Below are 20,878 nucleotides of genomic sequence, written 5' to 3' on the forward strand. Positions count from 1 at the left end.
TTGCTCCCACATTATGAGGCTGACTGTGACAACTTTTTGTTCAACATCATCACAGGTGTTGAAACACAGAAATGAAATGGCAATCCATGAAGTGGCACCACACTACCTCTCCTCCAAAAAAAAAGTTCAAGGTCACACCCTTAGCCAGTAAAGTCATGGCAATGATCTTCTGGTACTCTGAAGTGGTTATTCTGTTATACATGCTCCCTCATAGTGCAATGATCAACTCTTGAAGTGTATGATGCTATCCTCAGGGAACTGAAGAAATGACTTCAGCGTGTTCATCACCAAAAAGATGCTAACTAACTTCTCCTTCTTCATGACAATACACAGCCCCACACAAGTCTTCACATCCAAAAGATGCTCACAAAACTTCACTGGTCTATTCTTCCTCGTTCATCCTACAGACCAAATCCCTCAGCTTCCGATTTCTATTTGTTTGACCCAATGGAGAATGCCCTACATGGAAAACAATATATAGATGATGGGGAGGTTATTGATGTAGCAAGATGTTGGCTCTGACATCAACCAATAGAATGGTACCACATGGGCATACATGTCCTCCTAGTAAGGTGGAACAAGGCCATCACATTGAATGGAGGTTATGTTGAAAACTAGGGTTTTGTAGCCAAAAGAGCAGGGAATAATGTGGTGTATTGGAATTCTAAATAAAACAAACCTGCTTTCAGAAAGAAATGTGTTGCATTACTTACTGAATATCCTTCGATTATATATATGGGTCAAAGTTACATGTTATACTTAATGAGAATTCAACCTATCATAAGTGGAATTTTGTTCACTACAGGCTATCCAGTTATTACCCATTACCCATAGGATATGAATCTATACCAACATGTTATGATATCTTAAGATCACTAGCGTCAATCCCACAAAAGTAATGAGCAAACAGTCACATTGGCTGGCCACATTTCTCTGAAGTACACATTGTTTTCTAGTTTTATCAGTTTGATTTTTGGGTCAGTGCTTTTATACAGCATGTTTGATTATCAGAGCCATTACAGTGTGAAGTGTAAGTGCTAGTAAAAACTTTGTTAATTCTTTGTATCTGTGCACCCATTAAAGTACTTAACTAATCCCATAAATCACATCTCATGATAGGTTTTCCAAAACTGAACTTTAATAGTATAATATGTGCAGGAGAAAGCATTTAAATGATAAACTAAAATATCACAGTGATAGATTTTCTATGAGCATTAGTTTTTGCACATCATAACTGTCAGTTTAACATCATGGTGACCTGTCATCAAGTATTAATCTGATCTATTATCTGACTGCACTATGACCTCTGAAGAAGCCTGAGCTAAATCTGAATAGTTTTATTAATAAATCTATCACACTGCTATTTGCAAATAAGTATTTGCTGAAGTAGTTAGCACAGCATAGTAAAGACTGAAAATATCACTTCAGTTGTAAGGTCTTTTTTATTTTCCAATGCTTAGACACTAACCAATTTTGGGCTATTGCATGATCATCATGTGTGATACTGAAAATAAACAAGAGACCAAAGCTAATAATGGTTTTTACATGCAGTGGTACACATGAGAAAACCAAAACCCTGTACCATACAACAGTTTTAGAAAATGGTGTTCAGGCTAGGTGTAGTAAAACGTAAGTAAAAGCCAAAGTGAAACCAAACAATACAATGAATGACTGACTGCGTAAAGAAGTATGGAATGAACACCAGGACACTTACATTTTGTGCTGCAACCCCAAGCCCCATAATGGAGATTATAGGATGAGGGTACCACTAGCAAGCACAGAGCATGGAATAGTGTACATGAAGGAGGAAGTAAACTGGTAAGCCAGATTGGCTGTTCACAAGAAGGCTAATGCAGGACTAACTAGCCTGGCCTTTCACAATTTGAATTAATGATTTACACACAAAAAAGGAAAAAAAATTCCAAAAAAATTGCATGAAAAGTGTGATGAGTACATTATGAATGGTAAAGGAACGTACTGTAACAGGGTAGTACAGAACTAAAGTAACACTACTAACTGCAAGCCAGCAACAGCTTATTTATAAACTGGGCTGGGCTAGTTGCCCCGTGTTATTCTTCCCATCAACAGATGGCAGTACTTTTGCCAATGCAATTTACTAGTTCACTTCCCCGTTCATGTACACTACTTCTTGCTTTGCGCTAGCTGGTGGTATGCCATGTCCTATACTCTCCATTGTGGAGCTCAGCACCACAGCACAAAACTTAAGTGTCCTGGTGTTCATCCGATACTTCTTTACCCAGGCAGTTGTCTGTTTATTGCCTGGTGTTGCTTTGGCTTTGAGTTACATTTTATGACACCTAGCCTGACCGTTGTTTCCTAAAAAATGTTATATGGTAGTCCACTTTTGTTTTCTCATGTGTACTGCTGGCTGTAAAAAGTGGTATTAGGTTTGGTCTCTTGGTTAGTTTCATTATCACACCTGATGATAAGCATGCAACAGCCTGAAACCAGTCGTGGTCTAAGCACTGAAAAATAAAAAATGAACCTTACAACTGAAGTGGTAATTTCAATCTCTACTATAACGCTCAGTTGTGGATGTTCCTCCAGCAGGGTTGCTTGTAGCATAGCATAATTCCATGAGTTAGATACTTGGCTCCATAAACTGGTGAGGTGAAAGAAGCCATTTCGAACTTATTAGCCCCAGGAGTATCAAAGATATTGCCATCAGTCAAGCTGGACTTAGCTGACTATCACATTGTTTGCTGCTTTGTTTATCAGATAAAGATAGCTCTCATTTTGTATTGTGGTGGTGATTTTAACAATCACAAAAAGAAAAATCCTAAAGAAACAAGGTGGCTCAGAGCTTATGTACAGTTCTTCATTTCTTTTGAACATTGCTTACCTGATAACATTGGGTATGACCTGTACCCAAAATAGCAGTTCCATGGATCACTTGAATATTTCTGAACGCAACGAGCAGGCAATTGACCTTGCCACAATGCCAGCCCTTTGCGCACCGTTACTGATGAGGTTTGACTTTGTGAATTGCCAATGTAAGGATCTCTGTCCAGAAACCACCCAGAATCAGAAACACCTCTCACTTCTATTTGCTGCAAGCCAACTTTGTTGTGTAAATAATCTTTGACTACATCAAGGTTGACTATGACTCCAGTTCCACCAGCACTGAAATAAAATGAACTATCAGTTAAAATTTTTTATGCACATATTTTAAAAAAGAACAAATCAACCACTAAACTTAAAAAATAACAGCAAAATTCCATTAACCCTTGAGTGGGCATGCCATTTTTTAGAACGCAAGCAGGTATGTGGTGTACTTTATACACATGTCAAAAATGGCTGTTTTTATGTTACCAAGGTAAATATGTATGAGCAATATCACAGTTTAAACTTGGTTTAATTAAACAATGATAAAATAAACTTACATTATATGAGCTAAATCACTCTTTAACTAAACAATAATAAAATAAACTTTCATTATATCACTTTGTCACCAGATGGGAGTGTCACGCCAAAGTAATGACCCACTTGAAGCATTAAAGAGTACACTTGCATCAGTTCCCAGCTAACTGCTTATTTGATTACTAATTATCTTGTAGACACCTGCCTCATTTCAGGAAACGGCCTCATTTGGGGATTGTCCTGTTACCATTACCTCAAAATATGGGTAATTTTCTTTCATGAATCATAAATTTTTTCTCACATAGCATGCTATTTTGTTTATATTACTGCTTCTCTCTTGGACATATGACAACACAACTTATCACAGTGTTAGCTGAAGTAATAATGAAGGAATAGATGCGGGCTCACAATTGCAAAACAACAGTGGAATGATACAAGAAAATGTAATTTGTGGTTGGCACACACTATACATAGTCATGCCCACTCATGGGTTAATATTAAATTATTTGTGACAGGGACAGCTTATCTCTACAGAAGCTTTATGCATTACTTAATACAAAATGTAATAAATTGTTCACTTTTCTATATTTTCTGCCCAGCGTCTCAACCAGAGGCTTCGACAACTCTGTGACGGTCTTGGTTGGAGATTTCTAGACTTGCGCTATTGGGTGGGGAATTGTAGGATGCCCCTAGATAGGTCATGTGTGCACTACACACAGGAAGCGGCTACTTGTGTAGCAGAGTACTTGAGGTGTGCACATGGAGGTTTTTTAGGCTAGGCAGTAGTGAGAGGTGTCCTGATGAACACTCACCAGTCAATGTGCAGGCAGAGAAACCAGGACGCGCTCAGTGTAAAGAGACTTCAGCTATCAAGATATTTGCAATAAATTTTCAGAGTGTTTGGAATAAAGTTCCTGCATTTACTGCCCTCCAGGAAGCATGTGGCACGCAAATTAATCTCGGGACTGAGACCTGGATGAACCCTGAGATAGGAAGTTCTGAAATATTTAGTGAGGGTTGGAACATGTATTGGAAAGACAGATTAGACACCATAGGAAGTGGTGTCTTCATTGCAGTTGATAAAAATATTGTGTCTATTGAGGTCGAAGTAGAGTGTGATTGTGAAGTTATCTGGACACGTTTAACAGGGCTAGGAGAAATAAAGTTAATTGTTGGGTGTTATTAACGGCCACCAGGTTCCACTGTGACAGTTCTAGAATCATTCCAAGGGAGTCTACACTCTGTATCACAGAAGTACCCGGATCACGCTATATTAGTCGGAGGCGACTTCAACCTACCTAGTATAGACTGGGATGTCTATGGATTCATTACAGGTGGTACAGACAAGCCATCGTGTGAATTACTTTTGAACACATTATCCGAAAACTGTCTTGAGCAGCTAAATCAACAGCCAACGCATAATGGAAATATTTTAGATCTGGTAGCCACGAACATACCAGACCTCATCGACGGTGTCAGTTTTGAGACAGGGATTAGTGATCATGATGTTGTCATTACGACTATGGTTATGAAAGTTAAATAGTCAGTCAAGAAGGCTAGGAGAGTATTCTTGCTAGAAAAAGCAGATAAGCAGTTGTTAGCATCCCACTTAGTAAATAAATCGACTTCATTTACTTAAGGTATGATGGACACGGAAGAATTATGGGCAAATTTTAAACACATTGTAAATCACGCATTGGAGAAGTGTGTGCCGAAAAAGTGGGTTATGGACGCAAAAGACCCACCGTGGTTTAACAGCGCAATTCGGAGAATGCTCGGGAAGCAAAGACAGTTGCACCCACGGTACAAGAAAGATCGGGAGAATGAGGACAGGCAAAAGTTAGTAGAGATTCGTGCTGCTGTAAAAAGAGCGATGCACGAAGCATACAACCACTACCACCGTCATACCTTAGCAAAAGATCTTGCTGAAAAGCCAAGGAAATTTTTGACTTCCGGAAAGCTTTTGACTCGGTGCACCACTGCAGAATCCTAACTAAGGTACGAGCATATGGGATTGGTTCCCAAATATGTGAGTGGCTCGAAGACTTCTTAAGTAATAGAACCCAGTAAGTTGTCCTCGATGGTGAGTGTTCATCGGAGGTGAGGCTATCATCTGGAGTGCCCCTGGGAAGTGTGGTAGGTCTGCTGTTGTTTTCTATCTACATAAATGATCTTTTGGATAAGGTGGATAGCAATGTGCGGCTGTTTGCTGATGATACTGTGGTGTACGGTAAGGTGTCATCATTGAGTGACTGTAGGAGGATACAAGATGACTTGGACAGGATTTGTGATTGGTGTAAAGAATGGCAGCTAACTCTAAATATAGATAAATGTAAATTAATGCGGATGAATAGGAAAAAGAATCCCGTAATGTTTGAATACTCCATTAGTAGTGTAGCGCTTGACACAGTCATGTCGATTAAATATTTGGGCGTAACATTGCAGAGTGATATGAAGTGGGACAAGCATGTAATGGCACTTGTGGGGAAGGTGGATAGTCGTCTTCGGTTCATTGGTAGAATTTTGGGAAGATGTGGTTCATCTGTAAAGGAGACCTCTTATAAAACACTAATATGACCTATTCTTGAGTACTGCTCGAGCGTTTGGGATCCCTATCAGGTCGGATTGAGGGAGGACATAGAAGCAATTCAGAGGCAGGCTGCTAGATTTGTTACTGGTAGGTTTGATCATAACACGAGTGTTACGGAAATGCTTCAGGATCTCGGGTGGGAGTCTCTGGAGGAAAGGAGGCGTTCTTTTCGTGAATCGCTACTGAGGAAATTTAGAGAACCAGCATTTGAGGCTGACTGCAGTACAATTTTACTGCCACCAACTTATATTTTGCAGAAAGACCACAAAGATAAGATAAGAGAGATTAGGGCTCGTACAGAGGCATATAGGCAGTCATTTTTCCCTCGTTCTTTTTGGGAGTGGAACAGAGAGAGAAGATGCTAGTTGTGGTACAAGTTACCCTCTGCCACGCACCGTATGGTGGATTGCAGAGTATGTATGTAGATGTAGATGTTTAAAACATCACTAATAAGGTATATGGTGATGACAATTTATCCTAAAATTTCACCAATACCAGAATGCTGTAAACAAAGATTATCAATAAATGTTAAAAATAATTCAACACTTCATTATGATCACTCAGTAAACTGAGATCAAATTCATCCACATGAAAAAAGGCAAATTTTTTACTTAAAATAAAACACCAGCCTCACTCAAAAATTTGTGTGTGTCTCAGGAATAGGAAGAGTATTGTACTTGTAAAATTGTTTCCCATATCCAAACAAGCATTTAAACAATTCTTTTTCTTATCTCCTATTACAAAGATAATGTACTAGCCAATTGCAGCACTATTATATATCTTATTGTCTTTGATACAAAACTGAAAAGTAAAACTAAACAAATTTTACTAGAAACATTATTAGGCTACTATACAAATGTTCAGGATTGTTATCAATATTTAATTCTGTCATGATTTTTTTTTTATTCCAAAAACTTTCCAGATCAGCTTAGCACTTTCTTTTTTAATAAGTATGATATTGCTACTGTTTTATGATGTCATAATTCAAAAACTGTATATCAAAAGATGAGGAGAAATCATAGGAATCTCTATGACACAACATGAATATCCCGCAGGAACAACTACTGGAAACTGTTATCTCTCTAAGAGATAAAGGAAAGCTTCAGTAACTAATTTTAAGGATATACTTGAAAAAAAAATGGAGAGATTTGCAAATCTACCTTATGAAAAAACTGTATATATCATCAGGGGCTATTCAGTTGTTAAGCGATACCTTCTGAGTATTTTGGTGTAAGGGGCCGCACAGTCTCTGGATGCTTGTTACAGAGTCATAATATAATTATGATTTATTCAATTTGTTACGGGAATCACCCTTTTTTTCTGTTAAAATACCTTCACAATAGAGAAGGAGCCTGTAATATGCAATAACCAAAATGTACAACACACAACACAGACTAATGCAAAACCCTCAGATGAAATACGTAGCCTACACTTTCATCACAGTGTGTTCAGTCTGTTCTCTCAGTGAACATGTAACAAATGTAAAACTGTTGCCTTACACATACTGTTCATGATTTCACCCATCATGATCACAGCAGTGTGTACAATGATGCACCACCAAGTTTTTTACACTCTTGACAATTCCAGGAATTTGGCATACTACTTCCACAGCTGTGATAATCCTAGAAACCTGCTCTGTGCAACTATTTACCACAGTCTCATAAACTGCAACCTACATCCATTTGGACTGACTTACTGTATCCATGCTTTGGTCTCTCTCTACAATTTTTACCCTGTACACTTCCCTCTAGTGCCAAAATGACAATTCCTTGATGCCTCAGAATGTACCCTATCAACCAGTCCCTTCTTTTAGTCAAGTTGTACCATTAATTCCTTTTCTCCCCAATTCAACTCAGTACCTCTTCATTAATTATTTTCTCTACCCATATAATCTTCATCATTCATCTGTAACACAACATATCAAATGCTTTTATTCTCTGTTTCTCTATCCTGCTTATCATCTACATTTCATTTCCATATAAGGCTACACTACAGGCATATACCTTCAGAAAAGACTCCTGAAAATTAAATTTATATCCACTGTTAACAAAATCCTACTTTCCAGAAATACTTTCCTTGCTATAGCTAGTCTGCATTTTATATCCTCTTTACTTTGGCCATCATTAGTTATTTTGCTCCCCAAATAGCAAAACTCATTTACTACTTTCAGTGCCTCATTTCCTAATCTAGTTTCCTCGCCATTTTCTGACTGATTCAAATATATTCCATTATCCATATTTTAATTTTGTTGATGCTCATCTTATACCCTCTTTCCAGGACACTATCCATTCTGTTCAACTGCTCTTTCAAGACCTTTGCTGTCTCTTACATAATTACAGTGTCATTGGAAAACCCAAAAGTTTTAATTTATTCTTCTTGACTTGTTTCCTTCTTAAAACTTTTTCTTTGATTTTCCATACTGTTTACTCAATGTACAGATTGAATAATATTGGGGAGCCTGTAACCCTGTCTCACTCCTCAACTTATGCTTTCCTTTCATGATCCTCAACACTTATGACTGTAGTCTAGTTACTTTGCAAGTTGTAAATTACCTTTCACTCGCTTCAACTGGCCCCTGTTACCTCCAGAATTTCAAAAATGTGTTCCAATCAGAGTAGTCAAAAGCTTTTTCTAAGCCTACAAATGTTATAAACAAAGGTTTGTCTTTCTTTAAACTAAATTCTAAGATAACTCATAGAGTTAGTATTGCCTCGTGCGTTCTTATACTCCTCCAGAACCAAAAATGATCTTCCTTGAAGTCACTTACTACCAGTTTTTCCACACTTCTGGAAATAATTTATGTTAGTATTTTGCAACCATGACTCATTATACTAACTGTTGGGTAATATCACATCTGTCAGCACCTGCTTTCTTTGGGGAATTATTACATTATACTTGAGAGCAGAGGGTATTTGGCCTGTCTTACATATACTGCACACAAGATGGAACAATTTTGTCATTGATGGCTCTCCCAAGATTCTCAGTAATCAAATGAAATGACACAATTTCAGAGCCATTACTCAGCTCATACAGATATGATTTTACGTAAACAGACTGAAGTGGTGAGTGAAAATTCGTACCAAGGCCAGGAATTGAACCTGGGTCTCTTCTTAGGCAGTTGCTTTAGCCACTAAGTCACCTTGGCACAGCAGTTTACACAACTACAAGGATTACCCTGGCATGCCTCTCACCTCGGTACAGATTCTCACTGCCTCCCCAGTCTACTTTAGATTCCCCCTTACACATGAACAGAAATGCCAGGGCTCTCCATATTCTGGAATAGTACTTCAGCATCGAACATAAATGGGGGATCCAGCCTGAAACCCAGGTGCAGGTACTTACACAAATGAAATGACACAATCAGCTACTATTGGTTTTCTGTCTTGAGCTTACTGCAATTTAATTAAAGAGAATTACACCAGATGTGTTTCACTTTTATTTATAAAGTATCCTCCATGGTTATTCTGCAAATTGGATACATATGTTTGAACATATTTGGTTTTTGTAGGCTAAAAACAGGGTTTTGTTTATAAAACTGGTGTGCAAGTTACTTATGGTGTTTCTTTACATATTCCACTTCTTCCCTTCTTGCTAGCAGTGGATGAATCAAATGTCTTCGATTCATGTATGCATTAGGCAATTTTTGCTGCATTCTATACACTTTTGTAAATTGAACTGAAGTTATGTGTGTTTCTCACTCTGCACAGAGACAGTGTTGGTATATGTTTGTTTGTTTTTATTCATGTTGTGAGAGTTGCCAACCTTTGAACTACTTTTTTTTATTTAGTGTAAATTAGTGGAAATGTCTTGTATGTCAGATAGAGATGTGAGAAGAGGATTTTTTTAAGGGGGGAGGGGGGGTTGATTGCAAGACTTATTAATTTATTTTTTTATGTAAGTGGTCAATCAGTTTAAAGAGTGTGTAGTTTGCCAAGTTGATCTGATTGTTTATGAGTTGTTTCTTTTCTGTTATGATTTTTTGAATGTGATAGTTTTCTTGTAAGGTGAAACGGTATTTTTTTGTTGTTGTTTATCCTTATGATTTCCATGTCTGTGTCTCTGGTTGTAATTTTATGGTGGTGTTTGTAAGTGTCCTGCAAAAGATGAATGATTTGTGCTATATTTCCAAGCTCTTCCACGTTCTTTGTATGTGGTGTCAAACGTCCTCCTATGGATCTTCCATCACACATATTGCATTTTAATTGGTGTGTGTCTATATGTATATTGCAATCAACCCCTCTCCAATCTCCTCTCATATCCCTACCTAACATACAAGACATTTTCACTAATTTACACTAAATAAAAAAAGTATGAGGGTTGAATGAAAAGTAATGCCTCCACCTTTGTTAATTGGGTTTGGATGGGAATATTTTAATAAATTAAATGCAGAAATAATCCTTAGAATGTGATCTTTAATTACCAATATTCACTTTTCCACATAATCACCAGCCAATTGGATACATTTTTGCCAACGAGGAACTAGATTTCTGAAGCCGTCACGGAAGAAGTCGACACTCTGTTTCTGCAACCAAAGTCTCACAGTTCTCTCAACATCTTCACCATAAGCATTATGATGTCCCTGAAGATTGGCTTTAATTATCAGGAACAGATGAAAGTCAGACAGTCCTAAATGTGGACTATGTGGATGATGCCATACGGTGGTGAGATTCAGTCTCTGAAGTTCTGCTGTGGTGGCACATGAAGTGTGTGGTTTGGCATTGTGATGCTGCAGGAAAACATTTCCCTTTTCCTTTCAGACATGCCAATTGCGCTTGCAATTCCTCTCTGAGTGATACGACGATTGTCCTGAATCCATCTGTCAACATTTTGCTTGTGAAACTTGGTGGTTGCTGTCACAGGATGTCCAACTCTTTGATTTTTATGCAGGTCAGACATTCCTGCTCCAACATCTGTAAAATTACTTGCCCAACAATGCACAGTACTCACATCAACACAATCACTATAAACTGCTTTCATTCTCTGATGACTCTCCTTTGGGGTGACACCTTCTGCTGCCAAGAATTCAGTGACTGCACATTGCTTAAATCGCATTGACCAACTGTCTGCACAGGGTTCCATACTTTACATTGAAACAACACAACCGTTCAATGCTAAGGCTTCCTGCCAACTGAGCTGTAGAGAAGAAGCTACAGAACAAGCCAGTACCCACTGCATACCAATGCTGCCAACTGTTGAAGAATTACGAAGGTGGAGGCATTACTTTTCAGTCAACCCTCATAGTTTAAAATGTGGCAACACTCACAATGTGAACAAAAACATAGGAACAGACATAAACACTCACTGTGCAAAGTGAGAAACATGCATAACTTCATTTCAGTTTACAAAAGTGAAGTGCATATAATGCAGCAAAAGAAATACTACAAAATGGCTAAAACTTCCAAGTGGATATGCAAATCCAAGTTGTTCAGTGTCAACTGGTCCTAGCAAGAAAGGGAGAAGCAGAATATGTGAAGAATCACCGTAAGTAGCTTGCACATGAATTTTATAAACAAAATGTGGTTTTTAACTTACAACAACCAAAAATGTACAAACACATGTATCCAGTTTGCAGAATAACCATAGAAGATGCTTTATAAATAAAAGCAAAATGCATCTGGTATATGTCTCTTTAATTAAATTGCAGTAATCTCAAGACGGAAAACCAACAGTAACTGATTTTAACAACTGCTGCAGAAGATAGCCATGCAAACAAACATGAAATGACAATTTCAGAGACTTTACTGCTCTCATACAGGTATGAGTTTATGTATATAGACAGAAGCAGCAAGTGAAAAATTGTAGCAAGGCCAGGAATCAAACCTGGGTCTTCTGCTTACTAGGCACGTGTGTTAGCCACTAAGCCACCTTGGCACAGCAGTTCACACAAGTGTGAGGATTACCTTGGTAAACCTCCCGCCTCAATACAAATTCTCACTGCCGCCCCTGTTTACTTTTATTTCCCCTTTACACACAAACAGAACTGCCAAGGCTCTCCATTCTCAAGAATAGCACCTCTATCATCAAACGTACATGTGGGATCCAGCCTGAAACCTAGGTAGAGGTACTGAAACAAATCTGGATTCCCAATCTACATCTACATCTACATAGTTACACTGCAATTCACACTTAAGTGCCTGGCAGAGGGTTCATTGAACCAGTTTCATACTACTTCTCTAACAATCCATTCTCGAATGGTGCGTGGGAAAAAGGAACACCTAAATCTTTCCATTCAGCTCTGATTTATCTTATTTTATTATGATGATCATTTCTTCCTACATATGTGGGTGTCAACAAAATATTTATGCATTTGGAGGAGAAAGTTGGTGATTGATATTTCGAAAATAGATCTCGTGGCAAAGAAAACCACCTTTGTTTCAGTGACTGCCACCCCAACTCACGTTTCATATCTGTGACACTCTCATCCCTATTGTGCAATAACACGAAATGAGCTGCATGCACCTCTTTGCACTTTTTCGATGTCCTCCGTCAATCCTACCTGGTAAGGATCCCATACCACGCAGCAATATTCCAGCAGAGGATGGACAAGTGTAATGAAGGCTGTCTCTTTAGTGAGTTTGTTGCATCTTCTAAGTGTTCTGCCAACAAAGCACAGTCTTTTTTTCGCCGTCCCCACAATATTATCTATGTGGTCTTTACAATTTAAGTTGCTCATAATTGTAATTTCTAGGTATTTAGTCGAACTGACAGCCCTTAGATTTGTGCGATTTATCGTGTACCCATAATTTATCGGATTTCTTATAGTACCCATGTGGATGACCTCCCATTTTCTTTGCTTAGTGCTAATTGCCACTTTTTGCACCATTCGGAAATTCTCTCTAGATCATTTTGTAATTGGAATTGATCGTCTGATGATTTTACTAGACAGTAAATTACAGTGTCATCTGCAAACAATCTAAGGGGGCTGCTCAGATTATCACCTAGATCATTTACGTAAATCAGGAACAGTGGAGGGCCTAAGACACTACCTTGCAGAATGCCAGATATCACTTCTGTTCTACTCAATGATTTACCGTCTATCACTATGAACTATGACCTCTCTGAGAGGAAATCATGAATCCAATCACACAACTGAGACGATACTCCATATGCACACAATTTGATTAGTAGTTGCTTGTGAGGAACAGTATTAAAAGCCTTCTGGAAATCTAGGAATATGGAATCGATCTGAGATCCCTTGTCGACAACACTCATTACTTCATGGGAATAAAGAGCTAGCTGCGTTGCACAAGAATGATATTCTCTGAATATGTGTTGGTTATGTATCAATAAGTCATTTTCTTCAAGGTGATTCATAATGTTAGAGTACAGTATCTGCTCCAAAATACTACTGCAAATTGAGGACAGTGATATGGGTCTGTAATTCAATGGGTTCCTCCTGTTTCCCTTCTTGAACATTGGTGTGACCTGTGCTACTTTCCAGTCTTTAGGAAGAGACCTGTCGTTAAGTGAGCGGTTGTATATGATTAAGGCGCTATTGTGTCTGCATACTCTGAGAGGAACCTGACTGATATACCATCTGGACCAGAAGACTTGCCTTTCTTAAGTAATTTGAGTTGTTTTGCAATACCTAAGATATCTACTTTTATGACACTCATGCTAACAGCTGTTCTGGTTTCGAATTCTGGAATATTTAAGTTTCATGCTTTCCAGAACTTGGAGAGCTTCGGCAGTTCTGTTCCTGTGTACATGGGTGTTATAATGTCAAGTTTAACACATATATTTCAGAACGACACAACACATATAAGTCACAGAGTAAGTTGACAAGCAAGACATGTGTACACGTTAGCATTCGAATGAGCACTGAGTCCCAGCCTAGTGGCCGCTGCTCGGCTGGCCGCCTAGGTGGTGCAGCTGCTGCATGACTGGCAGACAGCGCCGCACGTAGAGGACGCGCGTAATTGCGCGGCGGCGCTTTGAATGATCGGCGAGTCACAACACTTTTCCCCCCTTTGAAATTGTTGCACTGGTCTTGATGGAGGTGTCCTGGAGATGGCTAACGTCCATAGGCATTGTTTGACTCGCCGTAAAGTCTCGAGGAGGAGGCTTCCCATACGGACGGAAGTGTCCCCGATGATAACAGGTCGAGATGACAGGAGACGTAGGGGTCGAATCTGCTGGGGCCCCATGCACCAATCTGCCCATTGCGGCAAGTCCAGTTGATATGACAGGAGACATGGGCAATGTGTCGGCGTCCGTTGGAGGAGGCGGCGAGTAGATTTGCTCTGACAGAGGATGGTCATCCGGTTCCTGCATGGGTACGTCTCCTGGTGGCGTCCGTTCTTGTGCTGGCATCGCGATGACGGTGAGAGGGCTGCGTTGTGAGTATTGAGAGATGGCAAGATCCCGAGTGTCAGGTAGAGCCGAAGGTGGTGTAGAGGCATTCGGAACAGGCATTGCTGGCACACGAGGCCGAAGCTGGTCCGAATGACGCACTGCAACACCCGTGTCCGTCTGGATTTCATACAGGCGTCTGCCACGGTGTCGTAAGATGCGGCCCGGGCTCCATTTTGGCCGCCTGCCATATCCCCGTACCCAGACGAGGTCATCGGTGGTGAACCGGCCAAGTGAAGGCACCCGCGGCCGTCAGGTGGAAGGCCGCAGAAGATGAAGTAGCGTGCGGGGCTGTCGGCCATGTAAGAGCTCAGCCGGGCTGTGGTCGCCCATGGGGGTGAAACGGTAAGACGCCAGGACCTGGAGAAGCGCATCATCAGCAGCAGAAGAAGTCAGAAGTTTCCGCATCTGAGCCTTAAATGTGCGGGCCAGTCATTCAGCCTCACCGTTGGATTGTGGATGGAATGGCGGGGCCGTGACATGAATAATGCCATGACGAGCACAAAAATCCGCAAATTCGGAAGAGGCAAATTGCAGACCATTATCAGTAACAAGAGTAGAGGGGAGGCCTTCCAAAGAAAAAATGCGGGCGAGAGCACTGGTGGTTGCCCCGGTGGTAGGTGATATGCAATGGACAATGAAAGGAAAGTTAGAGTAGGCGTCAATTACGAGGAGCCAATAAGTACCTAAAAAGGGTCCCGCAAAGTCAGCATGAATGCGCTCCCAGGGCTTCTCAGGCGAAGGCCACGGTGACAGAGATGACTTCTGGGCAGCGGCCTGTGATGCACAAGGGCCGCAGGCAGCGACCATGTGTGCTATTTCAGAGTCGATGCCAGGCCAGTACACATGACGGCGCGCCAGAGATTTTGAGCGAGACACACCCCAGTGCCCTTGGTGAAGGAGGTGCAAGACCGAAGCATGCAAAGACGCAGGTACCACAACATGCAGCGAAGCATTGTCAGTGGAAAGGAGGATAACATCATCCCTAGGCGTGAGGCGGTAGCGCAAAGCGTAGTAGTTCCGCAACGGATCAGAAGTCTTAGCAGACGGGCAATCTGGCCAACCCTTCTGAATACAGCGTAAAACCCGGCAGAGGGTAGGGTCAGAACCCGTAGCAGCTGCCAGCCTGTCCCCAGTGATGGGGAACCCATCCACACCCCACTGCTCGGCAACATCCAGGTGGAAACACAAAAGTTCGTCCCTATTGAATGCCTGATCAGGACCCATGGGAAGGCGAGACAGAGCATCAGCATTTGCATGTTGAGCCGTTGGCCGGAAATGAATCTCATAATTGCATTGAGACAAGTAAAGAGCCCAACACTGGAGGCGGTGTGCAGCCTTGTCGGGAAGTGACGTTGATGGGTGAGACAAGGAAACAAGTGGTTTGGGATCCATAACAAGATGAAATTTTGAGCCATAGAGAAAAACACCAAATTTATGAAGAGCATAAATAATGGCCAAAGCTTCTTTCTCAATTTGAGAATACTTTTGTTGGGTATCCGTGAGCGTTTTGGAGGCATAAGCAATGGGTTGTTGCGAACCGTCAGAAAAACGGTGCGCAAGACTGCACCGACCCTGTATTGAGAGGTGTCTGTGGCAAGAACAAGATGTTGGCCAGGTCGATAAGTAGCCAGGCACGGGGCCTGCTTCAGCATAGTCTTCAATTTCTGGAAAGCCGCATCGCATGACGCAGACCAGTGAAAAGGCACATTTTTATGCAACAGGCGATGCAACGGCTGAGCCACTGAAGCCGCAGACGGTAAAAACTTGTGATAGTATGCTATTTTCCCCAAGAAGGCCAGCAGTTCCTGAACAGATGTAGGGTGAGGAAGGGCATCGATCGCAGCGACAGTTTGCTGAAGCGGACGAATACCATCCCGAGAGAGTTGAAACCCCAAGTACGTGATAGATGCCTGAAAAAATTGTGATTTCTGAAGATTACACTTAAGACCAGCAGTCTGTAAGACATAAAAAAATGTGCAGAGATTTTGAAGATGTTCATCAGTGGTGGAGCCAGTGACAACAAAGTCGTCCATGTAATTGATACACCCAGGGACAGGGAGCAATAATTGTTCCAAGAATTGCTGAAAGAGAGCAGGGGCGCTAGCAACCCCGAATGGCAAGCATTGGTATTGATAGAGGCCGATAGGCGTGTTAAGGACCAGAAACTGCCGGGAAGCAGCGTCGAGAGGAAGTTGATGATAAGCTTCTGACAGGTCAATTTTAGAAAAATACTGGCCTCCAGGAAGTTTAGTGAACAGTTCTTCAGGACAGGGCATAGGGTAAGTGTCGATGAGACATTGAGTATTTACAGTGGCTTTGAAATAGCCACAGAGACGAATATCACCATTTGGCTTAGCAACGTCAACAACAGGAGAGGACCACTCACTGGAAGTGACAGGAAGCAAGACCCCTGAAGTAGTGAGACGATCCAACTCCCATTTTACCTGATCACGAAGGGCCACCGGAATGGGCCGAGCCCGAAAAAACTTAGGTCGAGCAGTGGGTTTGAGCATGATATGAGCTTCAAAGTCGTACGCACGGCCTAACCCAGGAGAAAAAAAGGACGAAAATGTCGCCGACAAGGAATCCAGTTGAGCATAAGGAATAGCATCAGAGACAATATTGACAGAGTCATCTATGGAGAACCCAAAAACGCGAAAGGCATTGAAACCAAAAAGGTTTACTGCATTGCTCTGGTCGCCCACAAATATGGAAACAGTGCGAACGACGGATTTGTAAGATACCTTAGCATGAAACTGTCCCAAGAGAGAAATCTTCTGTTTATTGTACGTCCGTAATTGCCGAGTGACAGGTGACAGGAGTGGAGAACCCAACTGAAGATACGTTTGAGAATTCATTATAGTGGCAGCAGAACCAGTATCCACCTGCATGCGAACATCTCGACCAAGGATTTGGACAGTAAGGAATAACTTCCCTGAAAGGGAAGAAGTGCAATTGATAGACAACACAATCAGAATCAGCGTCATGTTCACGAACATCATGTATGCGGTCAGATTTGCAAACGGAAGATGCATGACCTTTCTTTTTGCAATTGTGACACACAGCCCAACGTTGGGGACAATCCTCGCGTGAATGTTTCGTAAAACACCGCGGACATGAAGGAAGTTGCCGGGGGTTTTGCTGCAGTTTCTTAGCGGGTTGTTTACGGTTAGGCCGAGGCTGCGCGTGGGAGCACACTGCGGCCACGTCGGCTGGCGGGGACGCGCTGCACGCGTCGTCAACAGTGCACAGAGGTTGTATTTCCCCGACATCACCCCACGCCTCTATTTGCGCCCCAGCGGCGCGAGAAATTTCAAAAGACTGCGCAATGGAGAGAACTTCATCTAGAGTCGGATTTGCCAATTGAAGGGCTCGTTGCCGAACTTCTTTGTTGGGTGCCGACTGGATAATAGCATCCCGTACCATGGAATTGGCATAGGATTCTTTGTGAATGTCAGTAACAAATTGACACTTTCGACTGAGGCCGTGAAGTTCAGCAGCCCAAGCGCAATAGGATTGATGTGGCTGTTTGTGACAACGATAAAAGGCAACACGAGAGGCTACCACATGCGTTTACCTTTGAAAATAGACAGACAGAAGTGAGCACATTTCAGCAAAGGACAAAGACGCAGGATCCTTCAAAGGAGCCAATTGCGACAACAACTGATACATTTGAGGTGAAATCCAGGAAAGGAACAGAGACTTACATGGTTGTTCGTCCGTGACATGAAATGCCAAGAAGTGCTGTCGAAGGCGTTTTTCATAATCAGACCAGTCTTCCGCCATCTCGTCGTAAGGAGGAAAAGGAGGTATAGCCAACAATGAGAAACGCCCCGCATTTGACACCGCGATGAAATCGCGAATCGCCACTGTTATAAGCGTTTGCTGTTCAAGGAGATTTTGCAATAGTTGCTCGACAGTAGCCATGGAAACCCGTGGGTCAACGGTGAAAAGGAAAATACCACTACCTCGTCGCTAATTGTTATAACGTCAAGTTTAACACATATATTTCAGAACGACACAACACATATAAGTCACAGAGTAAGTTGACAAGCAAGACATGTGTACACGTTAGCATTCGAATGAGCACTGAGTCCCAGTCTAGCGGCCGCTGCTCGGCTGGCCGCTTAGGTGGCGCAGCTGCTGCATGGCTGGCAGACAGCGCCGCACGTAGAGGACGCGCGTAATTGCGCGGTGGCGCTTTGAATGATCGGCGAGTCACAACAATGGGAATTTAAAATAGACACTGATGCCAGTGAGAGTTTGGATCGAGGTGGGAGACATGCCAGGATAATTCTTGCAGTTGTGTGAAGCGCTTTGCCAATGTGGCTTAGTGGCTAATGCACTTGCCTAGTAAGCCGAAGGCCCAGGTTTGATTCCCAGCCTCGGAACAAATTTTCACTTGCTTCTTCAGTCTGTATACATAAGATCTCCATAATTCTGAGGAATGTCATTCTACTCCAGAGGCCTTGTTTTAACTTAGATCTTCCAGTGCTCTGTCAGATTCTTCTTGCAGTATCATATTTCCCATCTCATCTTCATCTACTCCTCGTTCCCTTTCTATAGTACAGTCTTCAAATATATTTTCCATTGTATAACCCCTACATACAGTCCATATACCTCCAAGCTTTCTCTTTGAGGTTAGTACTGGATTGCCATCTGAACTCAGTATTTATCTTTCCCTTAGTTATACATGTTTCTACAGACTTGCATTTGAACCATTTTGCTTAATCATTTTGCACTTTCTACCAGTCTCATTTTTTAGATGTCTGTATTCCCTTTCACTTGTTTCAGTTCCTATGTGGCAGTTGCATAGAGAACCAGTATAGCCCAGGACAGTCATTAAGGTACAAACAATCCTTGACATAGCCGAGCGAGGTGGTGCAGTGGTTAGACACTGGACTCGCATTCGGAAGGACGACGGTTCAATCCCGCGTCCGGCCATCCTGATTTAGGTTTTCCGTGATTTCCCTAAATCACTCCAGGCAAATACCGGGATGGTTCCTCTGAAAGGGCACGGCCGACTTCCTTCCCCATCCTTCCCTAATCCGATGAGACCGATGACCACGCTGTCTGGTCTTCCCCAAAGCCAACCAACCAATCCTTGACATAAGAGTGATCTTTCTCTTTTATACTTTCTTGATGCTGATTTGTTTGCCCTCTTCTTGTTCTGATGTGGTCTGGACTTCATGTTGCTGTGTAGTGTGGGAACGAATAATAAAGAGTTAGCATTAACAAGTTTTTGAACTGAACAGTGTGATTCTGGCATCCCGTAAACCTGCATCTTTATATTTTCTCCTTTTGTCAATGAAATTCACTATCTTCTTTGTTATCCAAGGATTTCTACTAGACCTTGTCTTTTTATCTACTTGATCATCTGCTACCTTCCCTAGTTTTGTAAAAGAATTGTAAGTTAAAACTTAATAAATTGCAAAGAGGTAGTAAATTAATAAAATGGGGCCTAGATAAGATGAAAGAACCAGGGATTATTGAGAGTTCCTGAGAAACAGGCAACATTTGACTAAAACAGGGGAAGGGAATACAGTAGGAAACAAATGGATAGCTTTGAGAAATGATTTCTCAAAGCTACCCATTTGTTTTCTGCTGTATTCCCTTCCCATGTTTCGGTCAAATGTTGCCTAACTGTCTCTATGGAACTCTCAATAATCTCTGGTTCTTTCATACTATACAGGCCCCATTTTATTAATTTACTACTTTTTTGCAGTTTGTTAAGCTTCAACTTACAGTTCATAACCTATTATGTATCTCTGAGAAAAATGCTCCTTCACTATACTTGTTATGGTATTGGGTTTTGGAGACACACTATATGGAATTATTGGGCAGTTGTGCCAGAGTAATGCATCTTTTGGCTGCCACTGGTTTTTCTAAAAGTATGGCTTGGTCATATCTGTGTGAAAGCAAACTTTGTGTCACAAGATATAGCATTGTTCAATGGAGTATTTGGAGGCAGATGGAATGCATCAAATAATCCAATGATCAGTGGAAACCAATTTTTTTCATGGGTGAGCCTCAACTGTCTACAGACAATTGTCAATATATGCTGAAGATACGTTTCTGCCAACCACCATGAAAACATTTAACTAAGAAACTATGGTAAAAATTATTGTCCTCAGCAGGGTTTTCACTTGCCATATTCCACATTCAAGTTGCATAGTAAACATCATGAACTTCAAATAGCTAAATCTTAGAATCCATAATGAACAGTGCTTCACTTTCAGGACAGTACATACTTCTTAAAAAAGAGAAAAAGGAATACCAGGGCTTAATGTCTTGTTGGTTATGAAGTATCAGAGATGGAGCACAAGCTCAGAAAGGGGAGGGAAATTAGCCATGTCCTTATTGAAGGAATCAAACTAGCATTTGCCTCGAGCAATTTAGTGAAACCATGGAAAACCTAAATTTTGAATTATGGATGGGGATTTGAACTGCCATCTTTGTGAATGCAACTCCATTGTGCCACCTTTCTTGGACAAACCTCTTAACAGATATATTGTCACTCCCATATGCCTGGTAAGTTTGTATTGACTTCCT

General features: G+C 41.3%; 1 protein-coding gene across 1 annotated transcript in view; it reads right to left on the minus strand.

Moving 5' to 3' along the window:
* The window catches only part of LOC126470787 (palmitoleoyl-protein carboxylesterase NOTUM), a 338,465-nt gene that overhangs the window by 72,656 nt on the left and 244,931 nt on the right, over window positions 1-20,878 (minus strand). The window contains exon 9 of the mRNA XM_050098797.1: window positions 2,864-3,144. Within this exon, the coding sequence (XP_049954754.1) occupies window positions 2,864-3,144 (281 nt within the window). The remainder of the gene's footprint in view (window positions 1-2,863; window positions 3,145-20,878) is intronic.

The sequence above is a fragment of the Schistocerca serialis genome, chromosome 3 (genome assembly GCF_023864345.2).
Source record: "Schistocerca serialis cubense isolate TAMUIC-IGC-003099 chromosome 3, iqSchSeri2.2, whole genome shotgun sequence".
NCBI lineage: Eukaryota > Metazoa > Arthropoda > Insecta > Orthoptera > Acrididae > Schistocerca > Schistocerca serialis.